The 21319-nt window shown below is 27.4% G+C and overlaps 1 protein-coding gene across 1 annotated transcript in view; it reads left to right on the top strand.

The window, feature by feature from the left end:
• Positions 1-21319, top strand: part of LOC142326900 (uncharacterized) — a 38087-nt gene that overhangs the window by 3964 nt on the left and 12804 nt on the right. The window contains exons 3-6 of the mRNA XM_075369632.1: positions 3406-3754; positions 6111-6690; positions 10621-10852; positions 16287-16495. Coding sequence (XP_075225747.1) covers positions 3406-3754; positions 6111-6690; positions 10621-10852; positions 16287-16495 — 1370 coding nt within the window. The remainder of the gene's footprint in view (positions 1-3405; positions 3755-6110; positions 6691-10620; positions 10853-16286; positions 16496-21319) is intronic.

Genomic DNA, 21319 nt, shown 5'->3' with positions numbered 1-21319 from the left:
TACAATTTATTCACACAAAGGTAGGGGTTCAACATGTACATAATTTTTCTAGTACTCATCTCCCTTGTCAATGCACTTCGTCCAGTGGTCCACAAGCTTATTACTTATTCCTTTCAAGAAGAAAGTATGGTGAAACTATAGATAATCTTTGACTCTCTCTCATACAATGATCTTCAGTTAGCATTCTGTTTCAATTATGACTCATTTAAATAGCTTCCCTCCTTTTTTTGTTGTATTTGATTTACCTTGTTCCTGCTCACTCCTCAATACTGTCTTATTTTTCAAATAGTATTTCTATTATATCATCCATTCCTTGTATATTAGGTGGTATGATCATAATGGTTATGACATTTCAACATAATGGCAACTTCACTTGAATCACAGGTGACTCCCAAAAACAACATACTTTCATCAAGAATAACAATCATCCCATGCGATGTTTATAAAAGAAAGTTAGAAATGCCACAGTTTCTCCTTGCCTTTTTTACAAAGCTAAATATGTCTATGTATATGAGCGTATCAGTTCAACTCAATTTTAGGTGATAGCAAGTCATATAAATGTCATCCTCATTCACTTAATGTCATGGTCTGGCTGTACAATAATAACCTCTTATACATCAGATGCTTTAAATCGGTTGCACCAATAAAAAACAGATATTGTAAAGCCCTTTGATATGGACAAATATTAATGTGTCCCTTTCTCATATACCCACATATACCATGGTATGTACATTTAGATTTACCATGATACATTTTAGATGTAGGATGTTTTTAAATGTGACAGCAGTATATAAATGCTGACATTTATAATATTTTTTTGACTTACGTAATTTTAAAAATAATATTTTTAATTATGGGTTTTTTATAAATAAGTCTGCTGATAATGGAGCTGATGCTCTGAAAGTAGTTAAGATAAACAGGTAAGTGTTCTTATTTTTTATGAACTGTATATGGTGATATAAAAATATTATTATTGTACAGTAATTATTCAATATAGTGGTTGTAATGTTTGATAAAATAAATAAATATATATATATATATTTGGAATAAATAAAATAGGATGACTTACCTTATTCCACTATATATGCAGGAGCGCTTTTGCGATTTACTCGCTTCATCAGCTGCATTATATATTCATCTCAAATTACATTACAACTTTGTAAAATATAATAATATATCATGCATTTATTTATTTTATTTAAAAATTTAAAGCCTTTAATCTTTCTATTTTAAACTTTTATTCATTTAAATTAAAAATTAAAAAAAAATTTAAAAATATGAAAAATTAATTAAAATTAAATTGTAAAAATTTTTAAATATGTAAAAATATGATGTTAAGGCATAAAATCAAATTAAAATTAACAATTGAAAGTCAAAATTTAAAATTAAAATTAAAATCAAATAAAAAAATTTTAAGTAAAGCAGTTATGTATGTTGTACATTTAACTGAACTTACTTTACTATACTGATTGAAATATGTTAAATTATACATCACTATCAAAATAGATTGTGGTACCACTTACTGCAGCTTTCAAAATACTGTCATCTTCATATTCTGTCTGAAGGTTGATCATATTAAATTTATTTTTATGTTTATATATATACATACATACATACCTTTTTTATAATTTCTAAAATGTTCCAAGAATCTAGTCTTAAATGATCTAGTGGTCTTTCCTATATAAATATGACCACAATAATTACATTCAATTTTATAAATACCACTCAAATTATATAAATCAGATGAATCATTGTGTTTATTGCTTATTAGTAGTATTGAAATTAATAATAAAAATAATTAATGTATAATTTCAGGATAAAGGAAACCCACGTTTATCAAAACCACTATACATAGATCTTCAAATCACCTATGGTCACACAAAATTAGTACTTCCACAAACATGCTAAATAAAGCAATTAATTATACAAAGTATTATGAAAATAAAATTAAATTAAACAAAGAAATGGGTATTATAAAACAAATTGCCTTATATAATGGTTATGATAATTCTTTAGTAAATAATATATATAATAAACAAATGTCAAAAAATTAAAATAATACACATTTAATGACATTAAACAATATACAAAAATTTGACAATGTATATTTAAAATATTTATACACTGATAAAATAATTAAACATATTACAAAGGTGTATGATAATAATAAATTTAAACTGCCGGATCTTAGACTATAAATTAAGTTCAGTTAAATGGATATGTATAATTGCTTTACTTAAAATTATTTTTACTTGAATTTAATTTGAATTTCTGATTTTTAATTGTTAATTTTGATTTGATTTTATGCCTTGACATCATATTTTTACATATGAACAATTTTTACAATTTAATTTTTTATGTTAATTTTAATTAATTTTTCATATTTTTAAGTTTTGTTCTAATTTTTAATTTAACTGAATAAAAGTTTAAAATAAAAATATAAATGGATTAAAGGTTTTAAATTTTAAATAAAATGTAATAATGTAAATAAAGTGCTTCTGCATATGTAGTGGAATAAGATAAGTCATCCTATTTTATTATTCTGTACTTGAGTTGATCTAATAAAATAAATATATTTGTATATAGTATAGAGGAGTATGATTCTTAAAAGAATTGATTTAAAAAAATGTATGTATATATATTACTTTACTGAAATTAATCTTTTTAAGATTCATATTATTCCTCTGTACTAACAGGTAGCAGTACTCATATAAATTATAATATGCAATTATCATTATTTTAGTATTTTTATAGTTTATTATGCAATAACAAATTTAATTCAATCATGACTGGGGATGCAGGATTCTGCGATAGGACTTTAATGAAAAATTAAATTAAGATATGTCTGTCTTAATGTCTTCTCTCAATATAATGTAAGAGGTAATGTATTTAATAGAAAAAAAAAAAATATATATATATATATATATAAAACAAGTAAAATTACAAAAAGTTATTGCATAAATATTTCTTTCTTAAGTTCATAACTTTAGAACTGACAGAAAAATTGAGTTGTCTACCATATTAAGCCTTGTTCCTTTTTTACATTATTCTTGATAATTTCAAGTTATTTGAAGAAACTTATTCCAGTTTATTCCAATTGTATATAAAATGCACCCCATTTTCACCTGTTTTCATAGTAGTGCAATATTATAGTGATAATATTACAATATTATCTTGCTTTGTTAACAGGTATATAAAAAATTAGTATTTAAGAATATTTATATCTGTAATTTAAGTATGTTTTGAAAAATTTTCTCATTGCCATTTTCAATATGTTGATTATTAAAAAAAGTTGTCATTTTAGCTCTTGATAAGGATATGATATGCATTTCTCTTAATTACAAACAGCTATACAACATTAACAGATTTTTATATTGTTAGTGTTAATTTTAATTACTTTTATAGGAGCAGAAATTAGAAACCAAACCATCAATGAAAATTCCAATGATGAAGAAAAAGAGAATGTTGGTGTACCTGGTTGTGAAGGCCAAACAAGGTTGGGAGCTGAATTGAATTGTTCTTTAGCATCTGGTAGTATAACAAAAAAAACAGTAACTGATATTTCTGTACTTGATTCTTGTAATAATAATAATGATATTTTAAAAGAAAGTGAACAAAATTTAGATTATTCCAAAGTTATTAAAAAACAGAAAAAGAAGCGAGCTTGTGATTCTCTAGTTAGTTGTTCACCATTAGAAACTAGCCACAACACAAGGCTTAGGAAGAAAAAGCATAAACATGCTATTGAAACTGGGTAAGTAATCTATTTAATTGTTTTAGGGTTAAATTTCTATTTAAAATAAATTTTTGTGAATATGTGCGTGAATAACACAATTTCTAGCATCAGTATTGTTTTTTGTTAAAAATTCTTAATTTTTCAAATTAGAAGCTGTATACAGAATGATAGTTTTCTGGATGAATTCCTTATTATTACAATTCATTAACTGCTGATTTGGAATCCTATTGTTTTACTATTTTGTCCATCCCAGTAGAATAATTCCTAAACTATATAACTGATAATATAGAATTCATGTCCATGATGTAAAATGATCTATGACCTTCTGTCATAGATTGCATAATTTAATTTTTTTTTTTAAAAAGATCACATTGATCAATCAATGTGATTGATCAATGTGAAACAGGATCAATCATTTTCTTTTTTAAAATCTATAGATGTGTGTGTATTCTTTGTTGTGTAACATGAATTCTGGAAGAGTAAGAACACCAAGCAAGAAAAAAGAGATTATTCTCCAAATATAACTATGTATTTCTAGCATTTAAAGGATTTGCCTTCTTTAATTAACTTATTGTAATTTAATTTGAGGTTTCTAATGGATTAATTTTTATAAAGTGAGTGAAATAGAATCGCTGACCTAGCCTATAGTTAGTTATTTAACTATGCTCCACTAAGAAAGGGGCTGCTCTATTAGCAATTGAAGCCAACATATCATTTGGTAGCTGATATAGTTTCCAAAGTGCTACCCAAGAAATTGATCCAGAATAGGAAAGGGTTATTATTGTTGATGGATTATTGTATGATTACCCCAATTTCCCAAGAAATTGGAGTAATTATTTCATCTTGCCAAGACAAACCAATTAGTTGATAAAAATTATGTTTTGTATATGCCTTGTTTATTTACATCTGTATTTTTTGTATAACTTCAGCCATTTTGTATTCATATAACTACATTTTAAATTTAAATGAATTAAAATACTATTGTCATGCACTTTTCTTGATGAAGACATTTGTTTGGCTCTTAAATATTGAATGTTGTGGAGCATTGAGAATAATAAACTTCAAAATGATAAATCCAATAAATGTTATTACTTTTGTCAAAATACAAAAATAGGAAAACCATATGACAACTGTTTTGCTATTCTGTTTGTTGTTTTAGTTTTACTTTTAGTTTTAGTGGATTCATTCTATGTATCAATTTCTGAAATTTTTAATTTGAATAACATCTTTCAGGATAACTTGTTACACTAGCTTATACCTTAAATCTAATTTACGGATAAAAGTCAGTTGACTTTATTTACTAATTCCTGGACCTTAAATATAATTGCAAGATAACAAAACAAAATATTCTGTTGTTTTTTTAACAGGCAAAAGTATTGAAACTTTTGTCCATGTATGGTTTGTTGAATGATTTGATATTAGATTGTATTCTCTTTTAACTTCACTAATTCAGCCTAACCAGGTCAGCTTAATCAAAAGACAAAGTCCATTAGAAAAATTGTAAATTCTACAAATAACTAAAGAAAGGAAATTAAATAAAAAAATTAATCAAAATAAGCAAACACATTTAGTATTTGGTTTATATAATTATAAATTACCTCTACATAGTGTTAATAGTTAACCATAATTAATATTTAATAATTATAGTATCCTGATTCTTCCTAGCATGATTTTATTATTAGAAAAAACCCTTAGTTTACAGCAAAAATTTGGTTACTTTGTACAAACACCAATACTTCAGTAAAAAATTAAGTTATTAGGATGCTGTGCCAACCTAATTTATATATACTGTTTTTTTCTTAACAATTCGGTGATATTCTTTATCATTTAAAAAAAATTATTGTTAGCACATGCTGTAGCTGTTTGTCTGTTGATGTGTTATAAAAACCAAAAGTAAGCTTTTCTAATTATAAATTTTCTTTATCTTAAAAATGAAGTATCATAAAGATGATACAATTATAAAGATTAGAATGGTATCATAATTGACTAATTATTTATTAAAAAATTTTATTATTTCAATTTTTCATAATTACGGATAGAAACAGAGCAATAAGTTAAAATAATGAAATCCTTAATTTTCTTTTATTTTTAATGTTACTTTATGCTTAATTTGAATAGGGATTTTATTTAGTTACATAATTATTTTTGGTTTGAGTAATTTTTTAACTGTCCGATTACCTATTAATGTATTGAGGTATCATTTCTCAAGGTTAGTATAGTTAAAGAATAAACAGAAACATATTGAAGGCAACATTATAAAGATTAACATAAAAGTAAACTGTATTTAAAATATGTGATTTATCTTTTTTTAATCGTGTAATTTTATGTTGCTCTTTATTTTTTTTATCATATTGCTTTATTTTATTGTTTACAGGAAAGTTGTTTCAGAACCTATTTCTCACGATGAAATTATAACCAAATTATCTGAGGCTGATGTGTCATCAGTGGAAGATAACACATTTATTAAGACTGATGAAAGTGTACAATCAAGTGTAAAACTATTACCAAGGACAGAATTTTCTGAAAGTAGTGATAGTAAAATAGATGATGTTAATATAATTTCAAATAATATAATCAATGATAATGAGACACATAGAGTTTCAATTACGATTAAATTGTGCTGCGATTGTGATTCAAGGCACTTACAAGATGGTTGCCCATTGCGCAATCCAGAAAAAGTAATATCTGATTCAGTCAGTTTTAATGAGTGGGTTAGGTCACAGTCTCCTGGGTTACAAGTGAGAGATGAAGAATCATCATATGAATCTCAAACAAATTTTGCTAGTGTTTCATTGCCTGATTGCTTAGAATTAAAAGAGATTGATTCCGATCATGGTTTTAGTGTTATTGCAAAACAACCATTACCAGCTTCTACACAGTTTGGACCTCTTATTGGACAGCCTATTAAGGAAATGGAGATACCTGATGATTTCTCGATGAAAGATATTTGGGAAGTAAGTTTAAATTTTACTTTCATTACTAAAGTAAGGTTTTGCAGTAATATATTTGGCTGAATAGGCTATGTAAGTTATTAATTATATAATCATAATCTTTGTACTCAAATTACAAAAGATTTTGCAGTGTTTTTGTATATGCTGATCAGCAGTGACAGTAATGTAAAACTATCATATTTTTTTATAACAAACCAAACCAGATTTATTACTTATAACATTTTAAAAACTTTTATCATCAATTGCTTTTATGACCATCTTTAGTGACTGGTGCTGCTGCTCTCACTCTGGTATCAACCGATGTTATTGCTGGACATTTTATGTGGTTAGGAGGATATATTTATAATGCTATAAAAAAGGAATTTCTTTGTTTAGTGCTTTCTTTTGTATGTATCATAATTTTCACATACATTATAGTCTAAGATCCGGCAGCTGATTTCTGCAGACATCTGTTTTTTTAATGAAACTCAATTTAAATGAATGATTAATGATAATTTAATACATTACTGCCGGGTTGCTTAACAAAAATTAGCCGCAATTACCTTTAATTAAATATATTGTAATTAATTTATTTTAACGAATTGCAACTATATTTTTTAAGTGAAAAACGTCATTTGAAAGAAAATGATGTGAAGAATGTAAAGAAAAATGGTTGCCAGCTCTCAGCCGCAACCTCCAAGTTGCCAGGTGTAAAAAGGTATGTTATTATTAATTATTTACGCTCATCTTGTTTTTCAAAAAAATTATATACTAAATTGAAGTGTAATTTTTTCTGTATACAATAGTCACGCCGCGTTCTTGTTTACAATATGAAGCAGCCCACACATTCCTTCTCTCTCATTCATCCTCATCTAAACTAAAAGTAATTAGTTCAAATAATGGCAACTAATACTTGCGGCCATTTTTTTATAGGGAACCATGTCATGTACAGAAAAAATGAAACTTCAGTTTAGTATATAATATTTTTTTAAAAAACACAATGACCATTAATAATTAACAACATACCTGTTTATACCTGGCAACTTGGAGGTTGCGACTGACTGAGAGCTGGCAACTATTTTTTTTTTACATTCTTCGTATCATTTTCTTTCAAATGACATTTATTTCACTTAAAAAAAATATAGTTGCAATTCCTTAAAATAAATTAATTACAATGTATTTAATTAAAGGTAATTGCGGCTAATTTTTGCTAGGCAACCTTGCAGTAATTTATTAAATTATCATTAATCATTCATTTAGATCAAATTTCATTAAAAAAACAGATACCTGCAGATATCAGCTGCCGGATCTTTTACTATTAAGATTTAGTCTTTTTTTTTTATATCTAGAATATGAAGGTTACTGTTAATTTAGGTGAATTTGTAATTTGCATCTATGAGACAGTTCATTGGCAAATGTTCACTCGAACAAGTGTCCTGTGGAGGACACTTTGGTGTTCATTGTTGCTTTGTTTGAAACTGCATCTTATTTATCTGATGAAGAAAATTTTTTAGTCAAACCAGTTTATTTCAAATATTTGTAGAGCTATTTGTTGTTTAGGGATTGTGTTTAGTCTGTAAACACTATTTAATATTTTGTTGTTTATTCGTAAGGCTTTATCCATTTATTTTTTAGTTTCTGAACTGTTTTATTGGAGTATTTGTTTATATATGTTAGTGTTACATCCAAAATACAATTTTCTGAACACAGCATTCCTGAAATAACATAAATTGTATTTCATAAAGTAACAGGACAAAAAATAAACACAAAGAGATTAAAACAAAGATAACATAACACATGAAGGCCAACCATCTCATGAATTTAAATAACTGGTACAGAGTTAAAAACAGGTTTCTATGCCACATACAAAACAGGACTACTTTAAGACAATCAAACATCATAAAATGCACACACACACACACACACACACATGTAGACAATCAACCATCTATAAAATGAACAGACACAATCCAGATCCAATATGCTTTTCAGTGAAATTCTAAACATGGATCTATATTACTCAAAAAATCCCTGTAATTACAGCTGCTGATACTGAACTGAGAACACCAGTAGCCTTCATTGAAGGTGGCTGCAAAAGCCTGAAATTATTATGATGTGAATTTTTAAAATGTTTTATTTATTAAATTTAGTTTGATTTGTTGTTTAACATAATTATACACACTGACTATTTATGTAAAGCCAAATTAAATCTTTTTTACTTCCTTGTACAAAGTAAAGGAAGTATTGTGATCATGAAAAATTTTGGTTTTCAGATTTCAACGGAAATATACATTTTGACCATCCCCCTGAATCCTTTTGACTAGTTTCGGCGTGACATCTATATATATGTATGTGTGTACGTATGTGTCTGGCATAACTTGAAAGTGATTAACCATAGGATGTTGAAATTTTGGATTTAGGACTGTTGTAACATCTTGTTGTACACCTCTCTTTTTTATTGCAATCAACTGAACGAAAAGTGTCCAAAAATGTCCAAAATCCAAAAATGTTTGGATTTTGGACTTTTTCTTAACTGCAGTAATAAGCCCTTACTGAGAGCTTTTCAATGATATATCATAAGTGATACTTATTTTCATTGTTTCCAAAGTTATAGCCAAATTAAATTTTAATTAACGAAATATTTGGATCGTAAAAGGGAAAGGCACATCAGTTCGAATCGGACTTCATCTGCTTTTTTTTTTAAATTTATTTATCAATAATTATTAACTCCTGATGGTAAAAAATTTGTACGATAAATAATAATTTAATAACAAAAAAAAAATATCAGAAATTATTAATGAAATAAAATTTTATGTACTTTTCATTTTACGAAAATGTGTATATGTAATTTAATAGCCATACAAGGAAGTCATGTGGTGCTCACATCAGATTTTTAAGTTAACCTTTTTTAATCTTCCATTATAACATTTTCAGGAGCTATTGTGAATAAGATTTGAAGTTATTAGAGCAATGTAAAATAAAATTAGTTAACATTTTATTTTATTTTATCTTTGCATTTCATCCAAAACTGAAACAAATTTCTATTATTTCAATTTGTACTCATCAGCTTGATTTGTTGTAAAATTTTGTTTGTACAGGATTGTCTGTGTTGACAAAACTAGTTTAACAAAACTAACTGAATGAATTGATTTTAACTAGATATTGAAATTTACATGGTTGATATCTTAGTTATGTTTATTATTGTGTTATGTTCTTATTATGTTTATTTAAAATTTGACCAAAATAAACATAATAGGGCAAAAATTAAAACTGTTCCCTTTTTGGTGAATTTTTTAAATTTATTTTCTCAGGATGCATTTAAAAGAGAATTTTTTTTTCATAAATAATATTTAAAATAACTCCGTGGAAGCTTTCCTTGATATTTCAAACAGTTAATGGACATTCAATCCTTATTTTGAAGAAACTGGTTTTGTTATTTCCTAGCTGAGGATTGATTTTTGATGTTGAATTTAAAACACTGAAAATTAACACAGTTAGTATTATTTTAACTAACTATTTTGAAAATTCACATGAAAGTGTGGAAGTTTTTCTGATTGAGTTGTTGGGGGATCAAAATAACTTTGGTGTGAAACCTTTTTAAGGATCCTTCGAGTTATAGATAGGAATTGTTACTGCTATCAAATAGTAGTGGGTAATTCAACTTGTTAAAAATTTTATGTATTCACATTTTATGTCCGGTTAAATTATTTTTTTTTTTGATGCGAGATGAATTTTGTAGTATAAGAAAAATGTCAAACCTTACTGGATTTAAACCCAGATCCTTCTTGATAAAAGCTAGATAGGTAAACACATACATTATGTTTGTGTGTTTTTGTATGCGGATGTAAAATCTCTATGCACATGATTGATGATTGATTGTGAGTGTAAATGTATTATTTTTGTATCTTGTCTCAATTATTTTATTCATTATATTATTTATGGTTTTGTTTTAAGATTATTGAAGATGGTAAGTGCAATTACATCAGTACACAGGATTCAGACTATTCTAATTGGCTACGCTGGTTACGCCCTGCACCAGTAAGAGAGGCTCGTAATTTAGCACCAATTCAAAATAATTCAAAATTATACTTTATTACTACTGTTTCTGTAACTGAAGGAGAAGAGCTACTGTATTGGACTGATCATATATCATCTGCTTGGTCTAACAAGAAGATGACTAAAACAAGTGATTATTGTCTCACTTTATTTATATTTTATGTAAATGTTACTTTTTATGTATTTGTTTTTTAATTATTTATTTTCTTTATTAATTCTTAATTTAATAATAATCCTTAATTAGATATAGTATAAATTTTTTCCTCTTAGCAAACAAAAGTATGGTGTCCATTGCTGTTGAATTTTATATCATCTCTTTGATGAAGTATTTCATGAATTTTATATAAAAGTTAATTGGGCAGTGTGATGTCGGTCAAGCAGTAATTATTTTTTTTTCATTTAAAAATCTTAGCTTTGTTTTCTTTTGTCATTCTATTAAACAAATATTTTACACTACATAAGATTTTGTAAAGGTTTGATAAATATTATTTTTTTCCTTAAGAATTTTCCTTGATGCATTTATGATTTCAAAATTTGTGACGATTCATTAACATGTGATACAATTAATCATTATAGAAATAAAAATAGTAACCTTTCATCAGCATTGCTAAAATAATAGATGATGACATGTACAATGAGATTTTGGTGTATTTGAATAAATTCAACTGGATTATCTCTAACTAGTGTAGATTTTGCTCAGGAAGATCAGTTATTAAGTTTTTTGTTTAGATGTTCCATGTGAATGGCAGAAGGCTGAAGAATTTGCAAAAAAATGGGTTCAGAAAAAAATGTCTTTTACAATGTATCCAGGTTAACAAAAATATGCTGATTTTGCAACAGTTAAAAGTAGGATTGAAATTGAGCAGCTAAAAATTATTTATCAGTTCTTACTGTGTAATGTTTTATACCTTATTTTGCATAATAGAATGTACACAGTATGTCTGAAAAGCTCCCGAACTAAATTTCTGTAGTCGATACAAGTAGCGCCATCTCTCACGACAACCAAGGAACTATGTATTACTATGTCTGATGAGTGTGTGTACAAAATTTCATCATGTTTTGTCACTGCAGTCTTGAGTTATATTTGGCGTACATTGTTTTCATGTGACCTTATGCGCGCTTGCAATGTGGAACAGAGAAGCAAAATAAAATTTTGTGTTCAACTTCAAAAATCTTCATTGAAACTTATTCTATGATACAGCAGGCATTCAGTGATTAGGCCGCATCTCGTACTACAATATACATCTGGTAGAAGCACATACCATAGATGGTAGAGAATCATTGGATGATGAATGAACGAAGCGGGAGGCCGTCAACAGCTGTTTCTCGACGAAAACGTTGCAAAAATGTACTTGCAATTGGTCAAACCGTGAATTCTAAATTCTATTTCAAATTAATGAAACAACTGATGCGTCATATTTGTCAAGTACCAGGATCCGGGCAGTTGGACTCTCTTGCATGACAATGCCGAGGCACACATGGTAACAGTCTTAACACGTTATTATGCCACAAATCAAATCACTGCCTTATCCCACCTGCCCCGTTCACCCGACTTGGCTCCAGCAGACTATTTTCTGTTCCCAAAACTTAAGTTGAAGATGAAAGGCCGCTTTTTTGACGACATTCCGGCCATCCAAAGGGCTTGCTCCAAGCATTTGAAGGCGATCCCACAAACTGATTTCTCGAGAGTATTTGATGGGCTCTACCAGTGCTGTAATGAGTGTATAACTAGAGAAGAGTTCTATGTAGAAGGCTGATATGAGTAAATTTGTTTATCTTTAAATCTGTATTTTTATTTAATTTAGTTCAGGAATTTTTCAGACATACTGTTTATGTATTTCACGCAGTAAAGTAAGCGCAAAAAAGATTTTACCTCAATTTTTGCAGAAAAACAGTTACAATAACACTTCAACTCTATATATATGTATATATATATATATATGTATTCGGTTTGTTTTAATCTGGTCACATTATGTGGCATCCTTTGAATTTGTATCAAAACTAGGAGGTTTAATAGACCCACTACATAGAAAGACGATCTTGTGTAGTCTCTCCTTACCTTGGGGGCTAGTAGACTGTAAATTCTTAATTTACTTTTATTCTGTTTTTCCAGTATTCTTTTATTACTTATTATAAAGCTTTATTTCATAATATGAGGAAGATTATTGTGTCCATCTGATTTCTTCTTTGTTGGCTAATTTTTTTTTAATTTGTTCTATTATTCTGTTTATTCTTGTTTTAATCCTTATTCTTTTTTAAAATAAAAGATATTTATGTGTTATCACACAAAGGATTGCTAACTCAAATTAGTATACTTGTAATATTATTTAATACTTAATTTCTGCATTTTGTGTACAATTTACTTATAGCTTGAAATTTTTGTTTATATGATGCTAAATTTTGTCTTTTAGTGGCTTGTGTGTGCATGAACAGGTAATGTCATTTGAAAAATTATAGACACTAACTTTACTACATTGTTGCTGTCAGTATTTTAGTGCAAAAGTGTCTATTAAACATTTTTTTGATTCATCATTTAAGTTTGCAGTGTATACATAAGAAATGGTGTGGATATTTTTTAACATGTGTTTATGTTAAAAAACTCATACATTGAAAATTTAAAAAGTTCCCACAATTAAGACATTTTATCAACTGGCATACTTGATGTTAGATAAAATGTGAAGATTGCTGTAATGATTTTATCTGTGTTTTTTATGATAATAATTGTAATTTTCATGTTTTAACTTATGCTCAAGTGAATACACCTACAACCATTGCAGTTATGACTACAACCAATGAAGTATGTGAATTGTGTTTTCCTTTGTAAAAATACATCCAATTGTAGTAGAAAACTAATAATGTATTACTTCTCTTTTAAATAATATAAAATTATATTTAAAAATAATTCATTAAGACAGTATCATCCATTCTACACTATCAATTTAATATATGAACACCTAAATAAATGTGTAAACAGAATCTGCTGTTTGAGATGCATCTCATAGCCCTTAGACCATCTTTATGTTGATGCTTTTTTTATTTTTTTAAATGAGGACTACTTTTATTTTCATTTTACATTTGTTCTACTACTGCATCTATATATTCTGATATAATTTTTTTTCTTTAATTAATTTTTGCATTAATATTATTTTAATAAAGCATTATTAGCAATATTATTATTTAAAAGAATCAAAAGCATTTATTATATAATGTATTTACTATAACAAAATAAGTCAAAAGATGGTTTAGAAGCTAAAAGATATTTCTCAGGTGATGAGTTCTGTTTTATTACTCTACCTCGCTAGTTGCTGGTTTATTTGTAAATGACATTTCTAATTAATAAACAATGTATGTAAGAAATTCATTATATAGATGTGTCACTAAAAAACTTTCTTTCAATTGTGTAGCAAAGTGGTTACATTATATTAAATATTTACTTAACTAACTATTACTAACTTAAGTTAATATTACAAAAAGTAGCAGCAGCCTGTATTATTTGATTTTTAATGAAATTTAGTATTGTTTTAAGTTGAGTAGGAAAATATATGCATGTGATGTGAAGGATTGGTATACGAGGTTTGTAAATAAAGTAATGAGACTAGTTCAGAAAAACTTTTTATTTATAATCCAATTATACATGGAGTCTTATTACCTTCAAAATAGTTCCCTATTTTGAAGTGGGAAAACCTTTGTAGCAGTGTTGGAACTCAGAAACTGGAATATCCTTCAGATAGTTGGTTACATTTTTTTTGTTTTCTACTGTTCCAAAATGGTGTCCTTTGAGGTGTTTTTTTAAAGTTGGGAACAGAAAAAAGTCGCAGGGACTCGAATCAGATGAATAAGGTGTTGAAGAATTACAGGAATGTTTTTCTTTTCCAAAAACTCATTAATTGAGAGTGCAGTGTGGCAAGGTGCTTTGTCATGATGCAGCATCCAGTTATCTTTGATGGCTGGTCTCACGTGGGCAACTCTTTTCTACAGTCTTTCAAGAATTTCTCGGTACACATATTGATTTGCAGTCTGTCCTGTAGGAAAAAACAACTTATGGACAATGCCATTTTTTCACCTGACTTGAATCCCTGCGACTTTTTCTTGTTCCCAACTTTAAAAAAACACCTCATAGGACACAATTTTGGAACAGTAGAAAATATTTTTAAAAATGTAACCGACCATCTGAAGGATAAGTTACAGGTTTCTGAGTTCGAATAGTGGGAAACCGTTTCAAGCGTTGCGTGGCTTCCCAAGGGAACTACTAGTTCAAAGGTGAGAATCCATGTATAATTGGATTGTAAATAAAACGTTTTTCTTAACCAGGCTCATTACTTTATTTACAGATGTCGTAGAAGTACAGTCTATTTTGATGAACAGTCATTCTGAGAAATGCTTTATTTATACAGATATAATATTTATTTCAGCTTTTAAAATAGTAGTAGTTACAGATTATGATTACGATCTTATTTATGAAATTAGTTTTCATGCCACATAATAAAAATTTCAAATGTTTCAATTAAATAGTTAATTTTTATAATATTTCAAAAGCCTCCCTAACTAGTGCAGCTTTCTTGATTCAAAGTAAGCAGGCAACTAACTGCATTCCTTATTTGAGTTATGTGTATTTGCAGCTTGTTAAATAAAATCCAGTAGAGTCTATGTTGTTAAATAGAATACAGTAACAGATTGGTAACCAAGGACAGGTTAACATAGCCAAAGTCATTAAAATGTAATTGTTTTGTCCTCCTCAAACTATCAAATACATCTACTTTGTTTTCTTAAGGCAATAGTGATTACCTTGCTGTAAGGATGGTCCAGTTATAAAAATGTTTTAAAAGTTCAAAAAGAAATGTTCTTCCTCCCTTGCTTTACTGATTTGTAATCCCTTACTTGTTATGAGATGTGTTCATATATATTTAAATTTAATAAGAAGTATGAAAGTAATGCTTCATAAAGAATAGTGTAAAATTTCTGTTGAACAAAGTGGTCAAACACCTTAAAATTTTTACATGCCTTCAAGTATATAAGTATTTATTATAAATAAGAGTATACAATTTAGCAAAATCATTTTGTGCCCGGTGATCAAGAATCTTGATATATGTTGATCTTTAATCTTAATATTTAATCTCCCGTTGTCCTTCTATCACATTTCACTATCTTTGTTTACTCTTCTTCTCTTACAAAACTGATTTTCTTACTCAACAATGAATCCATATCATTCATTAATTATTGTAACTCATTATTAGATTAAGCTAAACTGTATAGTATTATTACTTAATTGTAATATTTTTATATTCTGCTGAACACGAAAATCTTTTAATTTTTTTTATTGCTTCTTAAATTATTAGTTAAGGAGATAGATTACATCCTTGCCTCAATAGTGTTTTGCAACTTGCTTTTTCTCATTTTCTGCTTGTCTAGCTTTCAAAATATTATTAATTAAGAATACATGAAAATATCATACAATTTATATTTTATCACTATTAGGAAATAAGTTTTACAAAAGCTGTTATTTTTTTGTTGTAAATCAAGTCAGTTAGTGAACTTACTGAATTACATTATTTATTCATTTTCAGATTGTGGTGGATGCAACTTGAGATTTTCTCATCCTATTTACTATAGGCGCCATTGCGCTGTCTTTCATGACCCCAAGTTTAGTTTGACAATTCGAAAATACCATTGTAAGGTATGTGGATTGTCTGTTCTGGGAAAAGAGAATATTATGAAGCATGCTGCCGATGAACATGATGGTAAAGGTGCTTACCAATGTCAGTATTGCAAGAAGGTATGTAAGTGTCTGTTTACAGTCACTGTAAATTATTTTATAGTTTCTTATTTTTAAAATCGGGTTCTTGCCTTTATAATTTCTTGTGAATGGCATTTGTGGACACCATTATTTGTAGAACTGTGTATTTTAAATAAAATAAAGTTAAAATAATAAAAAAAAATAAAACAGACAAGTAAAAAATAATACTTTTTCAATTCCTCTAAATGTTGACTTCTTTAGTCAGTCTAAATTAATTTCAGTAAGATATGTAATTTTGTATTTAAATCAAAATTTTAAGAATTGAAAAAGTATATTTCACTCTAGTCTTCTTAAGTTGTTTTTTTAAAAGTCCATTTATTGTGAAATACTTTAAATCTAAAATGCCCTTTTTTGATAACACTTCCTTTGTTATTAAGTGATTTAGTATTCTTTCCCATTTTTCTGTTTCTTATCCTTTACATTTCCAAATTTTAATTTTTTCTAAAATAATATTATAAATTTAATTTAATTTTCAGCAAACTGTTACTTATTTGTTTTGTTACTTTTATTAAGAAACCAATTTTTGAATGAAAAATTATGAACTCCTCTTATAAGCTCTTCATAAGATTAGAAACTTCCCACTGGTTCTAATTCTCTTTACATATGCTTTCATTTAAATATTGATTTATATAACATCATAAATTAACTAATCATAAATTTAGCAGGATCAGTAATCTTTTTCTTATAGCATGTTAACAGAACTGGCTTAAGCTTCATAATCTCAAACTTCGCTTTTTTCTTATCATGTACACATTCACCTTCATTTTTACTTACACAGTTCAACAAAAAAAAAAAATAATAATAATAATTTGGAACTGAGATGAAAGTAGGTGGATTAAAATGTATTTTTTATGCTGAATTGTAAAATGAAATCAGTTTTTCTTCATTACCATCAGATGTTTAATTATGACCCTTTAAAATATTGAAAACTTCTTAAATAATAGAATACAAAAATAATAATAAATACAATTAAAATTCCTATCTTTATTTTGTAGATATTTACATTTACCTTAATTTCCTTTTTTCTTTTGTGTTCAGTGAAGTCTTCTTTTTATCATCCAGCAGTAGTCACTCATCATAGATTCATCCCATCTGCCTTGATAACGTTGTTCCATCTGCAATATATCTTGGTGGAACCTTTCTCTTTGTTCGTCGCTGATATCATCCAAGTTTAAAGGGAAGAAATCGAAGTGAGAATGAAAAAATTAATTTTCAATGACATTCTGCGGCCTAAACTTTTTGTGGTTCACTAAGAGTGAACTGCAAAGCTGTAAGCTGATCATGGTTTTCAGCTTTTTGTTTCCAAGAAAACCAGTAACAACATGTTTGCTGCTAGTTCTTTAGGATTCAGTTTGCTGTCAAATATATTTTCACAAATTAATTTTCTTATTTGTGGCCTAATGAATATTCCCTTTTAATTTGTTAATTATGAAATAACCTCAGCAAAATATTTAAAGGCATCTCTATCTTTAATGCTTTTACAAAATCATGTTTGAAATACATATTCAGATTCAGCTTATAAAATACTATATAAAACACCTACTCCCTTTTCAGTTCCAAATTTTATGTTGACCAGTGTTATTAATAATAATGACTGATCTCCCAATGCATATTATCATCTGCCTAAAAGTTGGTTTAACTCTCCAATGTTACTGTCTTGTACAAAGCCTGATAAGTACTTGAGAATTTATTAAGACTATATCATAGCGTACATAGTATAGAGTAAGAGTGTACTCTGTACCCTATGATTAGGGTATATCATAAGTTAAATGATGTACCAGTTCTTCTGAGGATCAGATGTATTCTAACAATATTGTGAATAAGTTAGATAAAGTATATCCATAAAATTATATTTTGTTTCATCTTCTGTCTAACAATCATTTGATGCCCATGAATTGATGATAGATTAACTGATCCTAAGGCTGAAGAATTCTATCACTTATATCATAATAGAAACAATCTTCAAAGTATCAGTATCATGTCTTTTTATTGGTAACATTTAAATTTCAAATGACTAGTAGCAGTAAGTTCAGCCTTCTGTAAACCATTCTCTATAAGTCATGTTCGTATAGTTTATTTATTTATTTTTAAATTTTTCCATAAAATCAATTTTTACCATATGAACTGTTAGAACAGATTACAGTTTTACTCAATATTATTAAATTACCAATTAACAATAATAAGAATAAAATAACATTCAAATAAAGAAAGTACTTAATATTACATGTAATTAGGAGCTGGCTTCAAATCTCCTACTGCAATGTAGTCTTATTCAGATAATCAAGGCACTGAAAAATTGTTTCTCCATCAGAAACTCATTTAAATTTTCTTAGATTGTTACTTGTAATATGATTTACTTTATTGAAATTAATCTTTTTAGGATTCATATTATTCCTCTGTACTGTTATATTATATTTTAAATTCTCTTAACATAAACATTATATACTTTATTCAAATAGCTTATAGAGTTAAGAACAAACAAACATTGCCTTTGTGTGAGTGAGTTCATCATGATCTGCTGAATCACGTCCCTTGCATCAGTGCTGATTTTTAACGTAGGTATATCTATACACAACACTATAATAATTACTCATATGTAAATCACTGTATTAGTTGTCAATGTAATCAAAGGTTTATGTAATATTATGCCTTCTCAGTTCTATTAAATCCCTTGATATTTTCATGTGATCACTCGTTTGTTCTCATGTTCAATTTTTGTGTTTCTGTTAATTATTTATTTACTCTAATGTTATTTAAAGTTAATATAATGCAATTTTTTTAAGCTTATTGGAATGTGAGTTATTCCTACATTTGTGTCTGTACAACTTGAGTTATATCAATTTTGACACCATCTCTGATATCAATTCAGCTGATAATAGAACACAATTACTGATATCTCGTGCGAAAAAAGCCCTTAAGTCGTGCTGAAAAAACATCATTTTAAATGTTTATAAATGTGAATTGCAGAGTGAGTAATCCAACAGCATTGATTTCAGAGATCATTAATAAAGTGCTAACATAAGTGAAGTTGTGGTGCTGCATTGTTGTACCGTGTGATTCGCGAGTATGAATTTACTAATGAATTACGGTTTCCTAAAAAAAAAAACAACTACACAAATCAATTTAAGAAAAAGTTGATGATTTTAATAAAAACGTGAATTTCATAAAAAGTACACATATTTTATTTATTGAGAAATGATTTAACGATGTGTTACCTTTTCTGGAAGATAATTCAGTTATTGTCTTAGACAATACCCTTATATTCATTTAAAAAGGAAAAAATTCCAGCCGTGTCTTAGAAAAAGAATGATACCAAATTGTGGCTTAGTTCAAAAGGAGTGATTTTAGAAGAGGATGAACTTAAGGTCCAATTATTCTAAAGGGTTTCACTTATTAAAAGTAATTTTAATGTATATAAAATTGATGACTTAACAAATTCAATGTCAAAACCTTGCTTTGGTTACTTTCCTATCATTGTGTACTCAACCCAATTGAGTTAATTTGGGAACAAATCAAAAGTTATATATCATCAGAAAATATTGTATTTAAAATATCTGATGTTAAAAATTTATGCTTAAAAGTGATCGATAAAACAGACCAGCAGGAATGGAAAAACTTTCTAAAACATGTAATAGATACTGTTCAACCAAATTATTAGGAATTTGATATTATAACAGAAAAGAAAATTGAGGCTCCCATTGTATATCTTAATATTGACAGCACTATGGATTTCTCACAATCAGATGACGAAAACTGAATTGAATTTATTATTTGTTTATTATCTTAGAAATTTTATCTAAGATATTAGTGAAATTTTACTGTTTGTGGACAATTGACAATTTCATTACTCTTAAAAACTCAAATAAAATGTCTTAATTTATTTAAATTTAAAATATATATAATTAAAAATATAATAGCGGGTGGTTACTGAATACTGACGTTGTGTAGTTTCTTTTATATGCATCAGGATTCACGAGAGATGCTTGTGAATTGGCCACTTAAACTATTCAAGTAAACAAATTGTGCATATGACGATATGCACAATTTGTATGCTTGAATTCTATAAGCTAACTGAACAGAATATAGCTCAGAATTTTGAGGTTTTAATATCTATATTTAATATGCAGTGTAATTAAATAATTCAATCATGACAGGATATGAAATCCTGCGAACATACTAGCATGATAAAATTAAGGTAAGATGTCTTATCTCAATATTCTGTATTAGGTTGTTTATGTTAATAGAATTTAATATAATTTGTCAGTTTATTTATTCATTTTGAGACTTAAATAAAAGTGATTACAAGTTATTAATCTATAATGTTTAATTTTATTTATCTTAACCATGTTACCACAGTTTTGAATTACCGTGGCAGTATTCTTTATGCTTTAGAAAGACTGATATTCAGAATTGTTTATTATTTGAATTAATAGTATCTGTTACATTTAAAAAGTAGTGAAGGTAATGATCAGCAATGCCATCTTATATATACCAATTTCTGAATTCACCTGTGGATTTATTTTGAATAGAGTATTTTTGTGCAAATTATTAGCTATTGTTTTTTTTTACTAATCTGATAATCGTATGGTAATTTATTATTTTTTTATTTATTTATGGAAAGCATTCTTTATGAAGAGTAAACATTGTTTGTCTTTTAAAAAGTTGTGTGAATTTTTTATTTATTGTGGATGATTTTTTATTCCTCACTGATCCACCTTATCGTATCTTTTCCTTTCTACTCTTTGGTTCTATGAAAGTATGAAGTATAGAAAAAATTTGTTAGAACCAAAAAAGATATTTAAA

This window comes from Lycorma delicatula, chromosome 6 (genome assembly GCF_047948215.1).
Source record: "Lycorma delicatula isolate Av1 chromosome 6, ASM4794821v1, whole genome shotgun sequence".
NCBI classification, from domain to species: Eukaryota; Metazoa; Arthropoda; class Insecta; order Hemiptera; family Fulgoridae; genus Lycorma; species Lycorma delicatula.
The sequence above is the reverse complement of the archived record's forward strand: the minus strand, read 5'-3'. Positions and strand labels throughout refer to the sequence as shown.